Source organism: Schistocerca americana, chromosome 2 (assembly GCF_021461395.2).
Source record: "Schistocerca americana isolate TAMUIC-IGC-003095 chromosome 2, iqSchAmer2.1, whole genome shotgun sequence".
Classification (NCBI taxonomy): Eukaryota; Metazoa; Arthropoda; class Insecta; order Orthoptera; family Acrididae; genus Schistocerca; species Schistocerca americana.
Window position 1 is genome coordinate 300,383,971 of NC_060120.1, and position 14,363 is coordinate 300,398,333.

Here is a 14,363-nt window from a genome sequence, read left to right on the forward strand (position 1 = left end):
TTGCCAGTGTGAACCACCAAGTCTCTAGCTTGACACACAGAACTTTTGGAATTAATCATTGACTAAATTGTAGGCTTAAGGCTGTAAAAGGCATTTTATCTGCATATTACCTGCAATTGCTGTAGGCAACGTTTCGTACATTAAAAAAAAAGTCACAGTGTACGTTTTTAAGCTAGTATTTTAACCGCAATGGCGTCCGCAGCCAAGACACAGTTTTTAAAATAAAATTCTTTCTCGCATCGCCTGTATTCTATACACGTTTTATTTTTGTTGCTTACACTACGACGTTTCGCCGGTGTAGCCATTTTTCAGGAAAAGTGTTAAACTCGTTAATCCCACCGTAGTACGCAAAATAAAAGGAAAATTGACACAAGAAACATTCAATGAAGGAAATTTAATTTCTTTCCAGAAATATAATGAGTTATATTACGTTCTTCTGCCACTTCTGAAGCTGAAGTCGCAAAGAAAAAACATTACTTTCTGTATTGTAGAATGAACGCTGTCACGACCCGATGTCTCAGAAGCTGGTGACTTTTCTTCGGTTGTGGTTCACGGAACGTAGTGCTTGATGGATAACAGCTCAATAGAATTGATAAACGGTAAAAGAAGAAAACTTCTCAAACCAATATCGCTGAAAAACCATTTTATTGGATGAGCGGTATTGACAGAGCTATGCTGCCATCATCTGATCTTATGCAGCATAGCTCTGTCGAAACCGGTCATCCAATAAAATGCCCTGTTAGCGATTTTGACTTGTGAAGTTTTCTTCCTTTACCATACACTACAGATCGCCTCCAGAATGACGATGTCAGGAATGTATAAGAATTAGTAAATAAGTTTAACCTTTGACTGACGAAAATCAATAGTTAAGGTTTATCTCTGACAAGAATTATCTCTACTAATCACGTGTAAACTTCTGCACACCCCTTTTTTTAACGGTATTTCTGTAGCCCCCGACGTCCGGCGCATCAGTTTTCTAGACTTAGCGGAATCAGGAGCACCTCTGAAGATGTGCAGCGCATACGCGAAACGCTGGGAGCGGAAAAGTCTTACGGACCGCGACCACAGAACTCGGAAGGCTTTCAGTATTGATTCTTAAGCTCTTTTATCTAGGAACAAGACAGCGTATGTGCGCACCTGTATGACGAACAGCAGGGACACACAGTTAGCTACTACCGAGTATCACCATTTTCATAGTGACACTTGACCACACAGAGAAGATACAGGTCAGAGGATGGTGGGACAGGGCGGGTGAATGAGTGAGTGTGTTTAGTGTTTGGTGTTTACCTGGCAACGGCGGGCACGTCGTAGCCTCCGCGTACGTTGTCCGGGCCCACGGGCACGGCGGCGGACAGCAGCAGGCGCGACTGCTTCACCTCCTGGGCCTCCGCCTCGAACGCCTCGCGCAGCTCTGCCGGCACCACCAACGTGCACGTTTTACTTCTCAACACGTAACAGCAAATTGCGACTGTGTGAAAGTGCAGGCACCTTCAAAAAGTACCGGGTGATCAAAAAGTCTGTACAAATTTGAAAAATTAATAAAGCACGGAATATTGTAGACAGAGAGGTAAAAATTGACACACATGCTTGGAATGACATAGGGTTTTATTAGAACAAAAAAAAACAGAGTATTGCTAGACGTGTGAAAGATCTCTTGCGCGCGTCGTTTGGTGATGATCGTGTGCTCAGCCGCCACTTCCGTCATGCTTGGCCTCCCTGATCCCCAGAACTCAGTCCGTACGATTATTGGCTTTGGGGTTACCAGAAGTCGCAAGTGTATCGTGATCGACCTCACCATAACTCCGGACATGCTTTACAGTACTGTTCACAACATTATTCCTCGACTACGGCTATTGTTGAGGAATGATGGTGGACATATTGAGCATTTCCTGTAAAGAACATCATCTTTGCTTTGTTCTACTTTGTTATGCTAATTATTGCTATTCAGATCAGATGAAGCGCCATCTGTCGGACATTTTTTAAACGTTTTTTCGGTTTTAATAAATCCCCATGTCATTCCAAGCAAGTGTGTCAATTTGTATCTCTCTATCTACATTATTCCGTGATTTATTCAGTTTTCAAATTTACACTGACTACTTAAACCTAACTAACCTAAGGACAACACACAATATCCAGTCATCACGAGGCAGAGAAAATCCCTGACCCCGGAAACCCGGGAAGCGAGAACGCTACCTCACGACCACGAGCTGCGGACCTTTCAGGGTTAATGTTTATATTCCTTAATACATCTGTGTCATTGGAATGAACACTGTTTGATAAATTACGTATTTGTAATCCTGGGGAAGGAATGACCTTTGGTCAAAGTAACTCCGAAACCGAAAGATCATGCACATGGCATCAGAACTCGTAATATGGCAGCAGATATATACATGTAAACAAAAAACTTATCAGTCGTATGTTTCGAGAATTAATAGAGTAACATACATAATACAATTGGAAACACCGATGGCTTTTGTAGTTAAATGATATCGCTGTGTTTTGCACAACCTGGTTTTAACGCAATTTTTCATACACAATTGCAAGTCACAACATGTTCCCCAATAGCTGTGCAAGAAAATCGGCACCAAACAGTATATACTAAACGCTCGACTGAGACACAGCAGAGCGCTGCAAAGCTTTTGATGTGTGAATGGTCAAAGTAGCTACGACGGTTAAAGCATACTCGGTTAACGGTACCGGACTATTTCTGGATAAATATTCATTGCAAACCGTGAAACTCGTTACATGAGGATTCTCCTTGTTTCAAGAGGTCTGAAAACACGCTGTAAGTACATAATTTCATTTTAAAAAGTACAGCTGTTTTATTACACCTGTTGATAGAAATAGATCTACACGTAAATTAGTCTACACTCAGTTTCCGAATCCTTGTTTTGACAGAGAGAACCTATCGTGAAACATCAGATTTGACCGCTCTGTGGGACGCGCAGCGTTAGTCATAAAACTGTATGAATCAAAAAAGTATAAATTCTCATATACATAAGAAGATATATAGACAGCCTGTTTCTCTCGCTCCATTTGTGACTGGAATAGGAAAGGAAACGGCTAGTACTGGTACAAGGTACACTCCACCGTGCACCATACTGTGGCTTGCATTGTGCTTTCTTCCGCTTTAATATTCAGTACGGACACTCTCTGTATTATTGTACTCACCTTTGAGGAGCAGCACGAAGTTCTTCTTGTCGTCGGTACCCTTGGGGTACTCCCAGTCCATATCGAGTCCGTCGAAGTCGTGCTTTCGCAGGTAGGGGATGGCGCTGTAGATGAACGTCTGGCGCGTGTAGCGAGTCTCTGACATCGCCTTAAACTTCTGTGTGCCGAAAGACCAGCCGCCTGAAAGTGCAAAAGCCACAGTCAGTTTCTGCCCTGCAGTGGCTAAGAGAAATTCAGAGAAAATATCTAGAAGTAGCGTAATTTTGTGCCACTTCTTATCATCGTGAACTATGTCAGTGTTTCCTTAAACCAGTTAAGATTGTTGCAATCAGAGAACTTACATAACCATTTTCCCTACCTATATCATTGGCTTTGAGCTATACACATATCAGGAAGCAAACTACAACTTCAAAACGCACTTATTTAGTGTTATAACTCTACTCTTCCACAGAAAAGTGGCAAAATAATTCTCCATTGGTGCTTTCTTTCTCTGGAACAAGCCACCTGACATTCTACAGAAAATTCAGTAACTGCAGCATTTAATAAAATGTTTGATCCGGTGAACAGCCGCCGTTGAGGAAAATATTTATAGAATAAAATCCCTCTTCAGCTACTAGTAATTTTCTTAAGTTATTCCACGACTGATTTATAAACTCAAAGCTTCAGCTTCTGGTGCCAACAAATTATTGTGGGAACGTAAATGTGCGGTGGTTGGGCCTGCCACTCGCAGGGGTCACAGCCATGTGAAACAAACGTATGGGACCCTAGGATCAGCATCCACAGTGCCCCTCCTGGACAGCATGACACAATCAGGCGAGGTGTTGGGGCACATGGGCCATCCTATGCCACTTAAAAGAAGGCTGCTGAATCTTTATCCGATATCATCCATGTATTGGGTTTTGTCACGTGAAATTTGGAACCCAGTTTTTTTCCTCTATTTCATCGCCTTCTTCTACATATTAGACTGCTTCTGGTCTGTTATTGGAGAGGACTGCAACCTCATCAACAAATGCTTGGTAATGAATATTAGTTTGAGAAGATTGCCAATATTTATACCTTTATTTTGCATGTTCTTCATTTCCAAAACATTTTATCCACAAAAAATTGAACAGTAATGATGAAATCCATCTTCTCGTCCTGCCCTGTTCCTGTTTCGAAAGATTCGGGGCTCATTTAAGAATAGAACTTTGATGTTGTGTTGGACAGAGTTAACTGATTTATTTCTTTGTTCTTTAGTCAATTTGGAATTTCTGATGTAGGTTAAACAGTGTTTCTGCAGGTTCATATTTTTTTTTAAATCAACATGAATGTAGGATTACTGTTTGTTTAATTTTGGATATTCGGAGGCTGATTTTAACGTTTCGGGTTTGTTCTGTACATGATCTCATTTTCCGAAATGTTGCCTGATATTCTCTAACTCAGGGATCTGCTTGTTTTCTTTTCTTATTACGAGGGGACTTTAAAGAGTAAACTATACATGTTGTTTCACTTTCAAGAGTGCGCAGCTAGAGTGATGCACTGTAAGAAGAGAACGTATGTTCCGGGTTCCCTGCAGACATAGTTCTACTGCGGTACGGTAACAAGTACATGGCAGTATGGAAGTGAAATGACGCGGCGACTGGTAACGTACTCCAAAAATGACGTATGCATGACAGCGCAATTCTTGCGGCAAAACATCCTAATTGCACACAGATTCACAATCGAATTCTGGCGGTGTGTGAATCAAATGCATTATTACGTCCAGCCACAGTGAAACGGTGCCAAGAAGTTGACCAAGGACGCACAGACATGGGGGATGCCGATCAGGAACGAATGCCACTGACATCGATCACAGACGTCGGTGTCCAGGCACTCGAGGAACCGATGTGCTGTAGTGCCAGATTTTCTGACGATGAGGAAGCTTGTAGAGCAGTGGCTCCGTGACCAAGAAGCTAATTTCCATCGTCGAGGAAACGGGGGATTAGTAGAATGTCCCGATCGTTGTTAAATGCAACTACGTTACTACCATCTGACATGCAAGCAGTCTTAGTCGCTCACAAAAGCACTTAATATTCCTCAATTAACAGACTCTCTGCCACCCTTTAATCCTAAACAGCACAGAAATAAACCTTCCCTCTTCTGAAAAGAATTTGGAGGTAATTCTGGACTATCACTTAGACTGGACTGAACACACAATTGCAGTCTGTACGAAGTTTTCAGTATCACATCACTCATATTATTCTTTCTCGAGCTTAAAATGAAACTCATAGACTCACTAATAGTCCCAATTCTTGATTATGGTGATCTTACTCTCCAAGGACTTCTGTGTGAGAGCTAACGTCGACTGGAAATGGCGATAAATGCTTGTGTAAGATTCATTTCTGATGTACGATATTTCGACCACATCACTCATGCCTACGAACGATCATCATGCCTACGTGCCGACTAACCATAGATATTGTACAATGTGTTTGCTCTGTCGTCTTCTCATCATTGCGCTCCATGCTGTTTATCGTCTACCGTTACACTACTATCTGAGCAACACAGCAGAAATACTCGTCCTCAACAATGTATAATTGTCTCTGTACCACTACACACCAGTGACCTCTAGAATCATTTCCTGTATCAGCTACCCGACATTGGAACAATCATCCTCAAAACATTACAGAACTTAAAATTCTATCGCAGAAGCTATCTATTGTTGCAGATCACTCTCCTCAATCCTTCCTCCACAGCCACTTTTTCCTCCCCTTGTTTTCACTGATCTCTATTGAAAGTCTTTTCTTTCCTAGCAGCCATTATCACTTTCATTTCAATGTTTTCCTCTTTCATTATTCGTTATTATTATAATGCTTCAAAAGTACCAAACTAATCAATATCATTCTTAGTACCTCAATTATTTTATTATTATTATTAGTGTTCTATTATTATTATTACCAGTCATTAAATTTTATTAATAATGCAAATTATTGTTATTACATAGTAACTAATCAATATCATTCCAAATTCTTTCATTATTTTATCATCGTTATTAGTGTTATTATTATTACCAGTTATTATTTTCATGAATAACGTAAATTATTATTATTATCATTATTATTATTATTATTGTGATGATTATGTGATATTTTGTGTACATATTATTGCTGGTCAGATGCAAGAGAGGGGCATTAAGGCCCTAATCTGGTCAGGGCAGTAAGAATTAAATAAATAATAAATAACTACATTGAAAAAAAGGTAATGCCTGTGTAACTCTCAAATGCATTCCAGCATTCAATAAAAATTACTTGGTGTGTCATAATAACGTGTAGCTTACTTTCTGAAGTCCTCTCGTAAGTAGATTTTTGGAAACGATTTTACAGCCGAATGAAAGTGAGGAAATTCCTTTGTAATTGACTATCAGGATGTAAATTCTCGTACAGTGGCAGCGACGGTGAATCGCCCGCCACTGAGGTGTGTGCGGAAGTGGCATCAATTACTCACCGGCTGTGACGCACTGGCTACTCACCGAGCGCGAGCAGGACCTTCAGCTTGGGGTTGGCCTTCTTGAGCGCCATGACGCGCTCGTACAGGCCGACTTTGCCGTCCTTGGTCTCGTCGTTGCCCTCGAAGCTGGTTAGCTTGCCCTTCTTCAGCCAGCCGAAGGCGTAGATGATGTGCGTGCACAGGTCCGGCGTGATGTCCTCGGGCAGGAACTTGCCGTGCGCCGTGCGGTACTGCGACCAGTTGGTGTAGTAGCACACCACCTGCAGGCAGGTACGCACGCGTTCAGTGCTCCAGTTGCCCACGCGACAGAAAGCTTTAGTTTAGCAAGGAAATTTCAACCAACCCCACAGCTATTATCATACTTCTGTTTCTTAAGGTTTAGACCAAGTAGCGAACCTCGGAGACACCAGGAGCATGCAAAGGAGTGTAATCTGGAAAATGCGACGTAATCATTCACTAATAGAGGGTCAGTACAGTGCACGTCACGCACAAAATAGGTAAGCAGCGGGTCTTACAGTAATTGGCCGTCGATTTCAAAGAAGAAAGAAAGAAGATTAGGTTTCTATGTCCTGCTGAGACCGAGATAATTAGAGACGGAGCACAAGCACAGTTTGAGGAGGGATGAGAAAGAATTTCCGGTCGTGTCCCGCAATTTATCTTGATCAGTTTAAGAAAACAAAACCTAAATCAGGATGGACGGATGAGTATCGCTATTCTACCTCGCTCGGTATCGACGCCAAAGTCATTGCAGAGGACTGTTAAAGAAGGAGTGACCTATCGAAAGGAATTATTACAGCACTCACGCGAAATGAGAAAAACAAACAAATTCAGACCTAAGCGGTGAGATCACCTCGAGACTGGAATGACTGAGACTGTTACGGTATCAAATGAGAGAGGTTTGTAGATGACAGGGATCATCTGAAGGTAGTAACGAGTCTGCTTGCCGACATATCGAGGAATGATTATGACTTGATCTGGCCGGACACCAGAGAATTCTACAAATTAGAAATAGGCTGGTAAGACATCAGATCACATATCGAGAAATGTTAAGTCATAATTATATATGATTCGCATTTGGCTTGCACGTTCTCACGAACCCTGTGGGCAAAAGCTGACAACTTATGCTGATGAAGAATAATAAAGTTTTCCTGCTTGAAAGTACAGCATACACCCAACTTAAGAACAACCATCCCGATTCGACTGCAACGTAGATATGGAAAGGAGAACCTGTATAAGATCCTGGACAAATAGTGAGTATCGGACGAATACAGGGATTAGCGACCACAAGGCAGTTGCTGCTAGGCTGAATGCCGTAACACCTACAACCATCAAAAAGAAACGCAAAGTATATCTATTTAAAAAAGCTGATAAAAATGGTCTTAACGCCGCTTCAAGCGACAACCTTCACTCCTTCTGATCTGGTCATGTAAGAGTAGAAAAGTTGTGGAATGATTTCAAAGAGATAGTATCGACAGCAATTAAGAGACATATACCACATGAATTAATAAGTGATGGAATTTATCCCTCATGCTACACAAAACGAGTCAGATCGCTGTTGCAGAAGCAGCGAAAATAGCATGTGAAATTTAAACGAGCGTAAAATCCCCAAGAATGGAAAAGTTTTACAGAAGTTTGAGAAATAGGGCGTACTTCAATGCGAGGTGCTTTTAATAATTTACATAACGAAACACTGTCTCAAAATCCGGCAGAAGACCCAAAGAGATTCTGGTCGTACGAAAAGCACACCAATGGAAAGACGCAATCAATACCTACACTGCGCCGCAATCAATACCTACACTGCGCGATAACAACGGTGAAGTGACTGATGACAGTGTCACTAAAGCAGAGTTATGAAATACGGTTTTCCGAAACTCCTTCAGCAAAGAAGAGGAAGTAAAATATTCCTGAATTCCAATCAAGAACAAATGCCAAGATGAGAAACATAGAAGTAGATATCCTCGGTGTCACAAAGCAGCTTAAATCACTTAATAAAGTCAAGGCCTCGGGTCCAGATCGTATACCGGTCAGACTCCTCTCAGAGTATGCTGTTACAATAGCTCCATATTTAGCAATTATAAACAATCGCTCGCTCACAGAAAGATCCGAACCTAAAGACTGGAAAATGGTTCAAGTCACACCAATACCCGAAGAGGGAAGTAGGAGTAATCCGTTGAATTACAGGCCCATGTCACTAACGTCAATTTGCAGTAGGGTTTTGGAAAATATACTGTTTTCGAACATTATGAAGTACCTCGAAGAAAATGATTTATTGACACATAGTGAGCACGGATTTAGGAAATATCGTTCTTGCGAAACACAGGTAGCTCTTTATACTCATGAAGTAATCAGTGCTATCGACAGGGGATGTCAAATTGATTCCATATTTTTAGATTTCCAGAAGGCTTTCGACACCGTTCCTCACAAGCGTCTTCTAACCAAACTGCGTGCCTATGGAATATCACCTCAGTTTTGCGACTGGATTCGTGATTTCTTGTCAGAAAGGTCACTGTTCGTAGTAGTAGACGGAAAGTCATCGAGTAAAACAAAAGTAATATCCGGCGTTCCCCAAGGAAGTGTTAGAGGCCCTCTATTGTTCCTGATCTATATTAACGATATAGGAGACAATCTTAGTAGCCGTCTTAGATTGTTTGCGGATAATGCTGTCATTTGCTGTCTTGTAAAGTCATCAGAAGACCAAAACGAATTGCAGTTGATAAGATATCTGTATGGTGATAAAAGTGGCAATTGTCCCTGAATAAAGAAAAGTGTGAAGTTATTCACATGAGTACTAAGAGAAATCCACTAAATTTTGATTACGCTACAAGTCACACATATCTGAAGGCTGTAAATTCAACTAAATACTTAGGGATTACAATTACAAATAACCTAAATTGAAACGATCACATAGATAATTTTGTGGGTAGAGCAAACCAAAGACTGCGATTCATTGGCAGAACACTTAGAAGGTGCAACAGGTCTACTAAAGAGACTGCTGACACCACGTTTGTCCGCCCTATTCTGGAGTATTGCTGTGCGGTGTCGGACCTGCATCAGATGGGACTGACGGATGACATCGAAAAAGTACAAAGTATTTTGTATTATCGCGAAATAGGGGAGATAGTGCAACAGACATGATACGTGAATTGGAGTGGCTATCATTAAATCAAAGGCGTTTTTCGTTGCGATGAGATCTTCTCATGAAATTTCAATCACGTTTTCTCCTCCGATTGCGAAAACATTCTGTTGGCACCCACCTACATAGGGAGAAATGATCATTACGATAAAATAAGAGAGATCAGGGTTCTCACAGAAAAATTTAAGTGCTCGTTCGAGAGTGGAACGGTAGAGAGACAGCTTGAAGGTGGTTCATTGAGCCGTCTGCCAGACACTTTATTGTGAATAGCAGAGTAATCATACAGATGTAGATAATTCATGGCATTATAAACGGAAACCCACACTGTTAATATGAGGAAAATGTTGTTCGTAAGAAAGTCTTAAGGTCATTTTTTTAAAACCTATCCGGTTTAAACCGACCGATGTGACGCTGGGGTCAGAACACTGGGCTCGGACTCAGGAAGGATGGCGGTTCAAATCCCTCCCGGCAATACAGATTTAGGGTTTCCGTGATCATATATACTATGAATGCCAGGATGGTCCCCTTTGAAAGCTCTGAAAGAATGCGGTCAGTTTTTATCTAGACCATTCTTCCCGTACTGTCTGTAATGATCTCGTCGTTGACGAGAGTTTACATCCAAACCTTATTTTCTTCAGCTGCTCAGCCCCTGTATTAGTGGACAGCAGACTGAACTACTCTGAAGGAGATTCCCTAAAATCGTCGTCAGTAAAATCCTGGCACACGCGCTAGCAGTTTGTTGTGAAGGGTATTAAAGACAGAGGCTTTACAAAAAGAAAGGTAAACGCTGCAGAATTGATGGATTTCATAAGTATTAGCCATTTTCATTATTATGAGCTTTGTATACTGTATATGATAATTCAAATACACGGTATTGATATGGCACAATGAGTTCATTTTAGAGTTCGTTCTCCACAGGCTTTCGGGTTTTTAGGTTTGTGGGTTGATTTGAGGGAACTTGACCAAACAGCGAGGTCGTGGGTCCCATCGGGTTAGGGGAGGAAGGGGAAGGAAGTCGGCTGTGCCCTTTGAAAGCAACCATCCCGGCATTTGCCTGGAGCGATTTCGGGAAATCACGTAAAACCTAAATCAGGATGGACGGACGCGAGCTTGAACCGTCGTCCTCCCGAATGCGAGTCAAGTGTGCTAACCACTGCGTCATCCCGCTCGGTGCCTTTTTAGGCTATCCTTAGACAACTCAAGAGTAAACAGATAGTTCACACAACATCAGAAACAGTTTATAGCTGCAGAAAGACAGTTTTTCCAAAATAGGCTATGTGGTCTTTTTACGACTATGTGTCTATACGAAAAACACAAGAAGCTCTTAACAAATAGAGCTAATATTACATTATACTCAAAGATTAAAAATATAACAACCGGCCAAAACAGTATATATGTGAGTAATGGCACAGACGTCTATAGTATATGGATAAAGTAATTGGCGGATGTCATGAACATTGGCTCCTCACATTCTCATTCTTCTAATCTTTGAGTATAATGTAGCACAAGGTTTATTTGTGATATATTCTTTGGGTATTTCATTATGCTAGCGTTTTCCGTTTACATATATAGTCGTAAAAGGTCATATATCTTGCAAAATACTGTTTTTCTACAACTATAAACTGTGAATGATGTGTAGACTGTCACTATAATCTTAAGTTGTGTAAGGATGGGTTAAAAAGCCGAAAGCGTTTCGCAGCTAACTATAAAATAAATGTAGCTGTGGAACATCTATACTGTATATTTAAGTTTTTAGTATGTCTGTGTTCCTCCAAGTACGACGAGATAATCGATAAATTTGATCAGTACATACGTATTTGCGTAGACGAGGGTCTGGTTTTAAGTCCCGTATCGGAAAACCCAATTCTAACCTTTTATTACAACATACGATTTGAGTTAATCTGAAAACAACCTATTGCTGTACTTGTTAACTTTTAATTTATTAATTTGTATAATGGCTTTAATTACGAGCGGTCCTCGCTGGCAGTACACTTATCTGAAGATGACTGAGACTGTCCAAACGAGAAACTAAAAACTTAAATGAGATTATGTCTGGGTATAAAAACTATTTTAACTGTTTTAACCCGTCAGGTACTTTAAGAACAACGTATACTCCACTGTACAAAGATAGATTTGGTATGAAATTCGTAAATCGTTATTAATGTGAGTTTGGTAAGTACGAGTTTTACAGTAGAAATACAGTCATCGCCTGCAGGAAATACAGCAATCTTAAGAAATTAATGTTCTGATAAAAGCGTCACGGATGCGTATTACGAGGGCTATCCACAATGTACATTACGTTTTGGAATTAAAAATAAATAAAGTATTGGAATTTTTTTTATTATATACAGATGAAAGCCACACTTCAGTACTACTTTTCTACATAGTTGCCATTAAAATTAAGGCACTTATCGTAGCGATGGACGAGCTTGGAAATTCCTTCGTCGTAAAATTCGGCCGCCTGCGCCTTCAACCACGTGGTTACCTCGTCTTGAAGCTGTGCGTCGTCATCAAAACGCTGCATAGCCAACCACTTCTTCATTGCTGGGAATAAGTGGAAGTTGCTCGGTGCCAGGTCGGGACTGTACGGCGGATGAGGAAACAACTCCCACTTAAAAGATTCGTGACCTTCACGAGTGGGATTTGCCGTCTGGGCCCGGGCGTTGTCGTGAATCAGCAAGATCTTTGAGCCCAACTTTCCCCTGCGCTTCTTTTGTATTGCTCTTCTGAGGTTGTGCAGAGTTTGTCAATACCTTTGAGAGTTTATTGTAGTGCCTCTTTCCAGGACATCCACAAAAATCGTGTTTCTACCGGGTTACTGATTAACCACGTGGTTGAAGGCGCAGGCGGCCGAATTTTACGACGAATGAATTTCCAAGCTCGTCCATCGCTACGATAAGTGCCTTAATAAATGGCAACTATGTAGAAAAGTAGTATTTAAGTGTGGCTTTCATCTGTATATAATAAAAAAATTTCCAATACTTTATTTATTTTTAATTCCAAAACGTAATGTACTTTGTGGATAGCCCTCGTATTTATTACTAAATTTGCTCACCCAAGCGGAGATTTCCGCTATCAGAAAATGAGAGGAGGAGGCTTTACGTAAGTATTGCAAGGAGCGTAGTGTCTATATTCATTCAATCAGACCCTGCAGCGAGGACAACGAGGATAAAAATCGTTGCAGGATGTCATGAAAACCTTGTGAGACTACAGGAAAGCGACAGGACAAACGGGCTGTGGATCCATAGCCACTCAGGAATTAGTGGGAAGGAGCAAGCTGATATGGTGACTACCGCAGGGTCGACGACTCAATCTGTTGGAGAATCTGTCCTAATCAGCAGTAAGCCTGTAAAATCGAAATTACGCTGCTGGATCAGGAAACAGTACGTAGAAAATTGGACTAACCCTCTCTCCCGCCAACACCCCCTTTCCCCTCCCCCCCACCCAAAAAAAATCTGGAAAGATAATGACAAATGATACCAAAACTATGCTTAAAGACATCTGTAATCCTAGGCTTGAAAAGGAGATTAAATTCATGCCAGGACAGATCACTGCCCATGGGAACTTGCACACGATGGGTATAGGGAAACAAGCGACAAGGGCTGAATTGGTGTTGCAGGGTATGAAACCACATTGACCGTGCAGTGCGAAATGCTGAAGGCCAAAGGACACAAAACACTTGGGTCACTAATTCCTGAAGAAATTTTGGCTATCAGAGATCTAGTAAAGGAACTTCTACTGTTCTTTAAATGTACTAGTTGGTTCTTTCTAGAATAACAGAAAAAGATAGTGTCCGGTGAACGTAGTTTCGGCGTGGGCAACGAAGGGCTAGGACCATGTCGTTTTGTATGCCTGGCTCGATCTAATTAAATCAAATCAAGATTCGTTGGTCAGACGTTCAGATACTCATGCCCCTGAGGACAACACGTTAAATGTTTAAGCTCTGCTCAGCACCGTCGTCAATACAACAAAGTGGTGTAGTCGACGGTGCCCAACGGAGCTTTAAACATTTGACGTGTTGTCATCAGGAGGATGAGTATCCAAAGATGCTCACATCTGATGAGCGATTCTAGTAGTACGACTAATTTAAATATTACAAGATGCCTGTTGAGGTTTATCTGTACATTAATACTTGCAATATTTAGAACAGTGTGCATTTTATCATGTGAAACACCTATACTACCAAATTATAACTAAATTTTATTTGCAGCGGTTATTTGAACAGATCATTGTTTAATTTCACTAGTAAAGTAAAGAATAATCTTCACTGTAATTATAAGAAGCGAACGCTGTAATGACAGATGCAATTCATAAACAACTTACAGCGCCACAGAATCAGTGTGGCTGTTTTGAAAAGAGTAGCGTCCGGAATTTGTGGCCTTCGGCTGAACAAGTGCTTGGAATAATATGTTACACACGCAATGGGTATTTTCTGTGTTTAAGTAATTACCGAATGATTCGCGTGAACATAAGCTATTACTACTCCAGCGATTTTTTATCGATAAGGCGGCTATGAATTATTAATGCCTCATTTCATATTCGATGATCGTGTGTAAAAACCGGTTCTCACTATCGGTGAAAAGACGCATCCCTC

At 41.0% G+C, this 14,363-nt stretch overlaps 1 protein-coding gene across 1 annotated transcript in view; it reads right to left on the reverse strand.

Moving 5' to 3' along the window:
* LOC124595729 (probable chitinase 10) overlaps positions 1–14,363 on the reverse strand; it is a 372,682-nt gene that overhangs the window by 122,411 nt on the left and 235,908 nt on the right. Inside the window, exons 4-6 of the mRNA XM_047134600.1 lie at positions 6,659–6,896; positions 3,172–3,351; positions 1,288–1,411 (exon numbers count right to left, since the gene is read on the reverse strand). Coding sequence (XP_046990556.1) covers positions 1,288–1,411; positions 3,172–3,351; positions 6,659–6,896 — 542 coding nt within the window. The remainder of the gene's footprint in view (positions 1–1,287; positions 1,412–3,171; positions 3,352–6,658; positions 6,897–14,363) is intronic.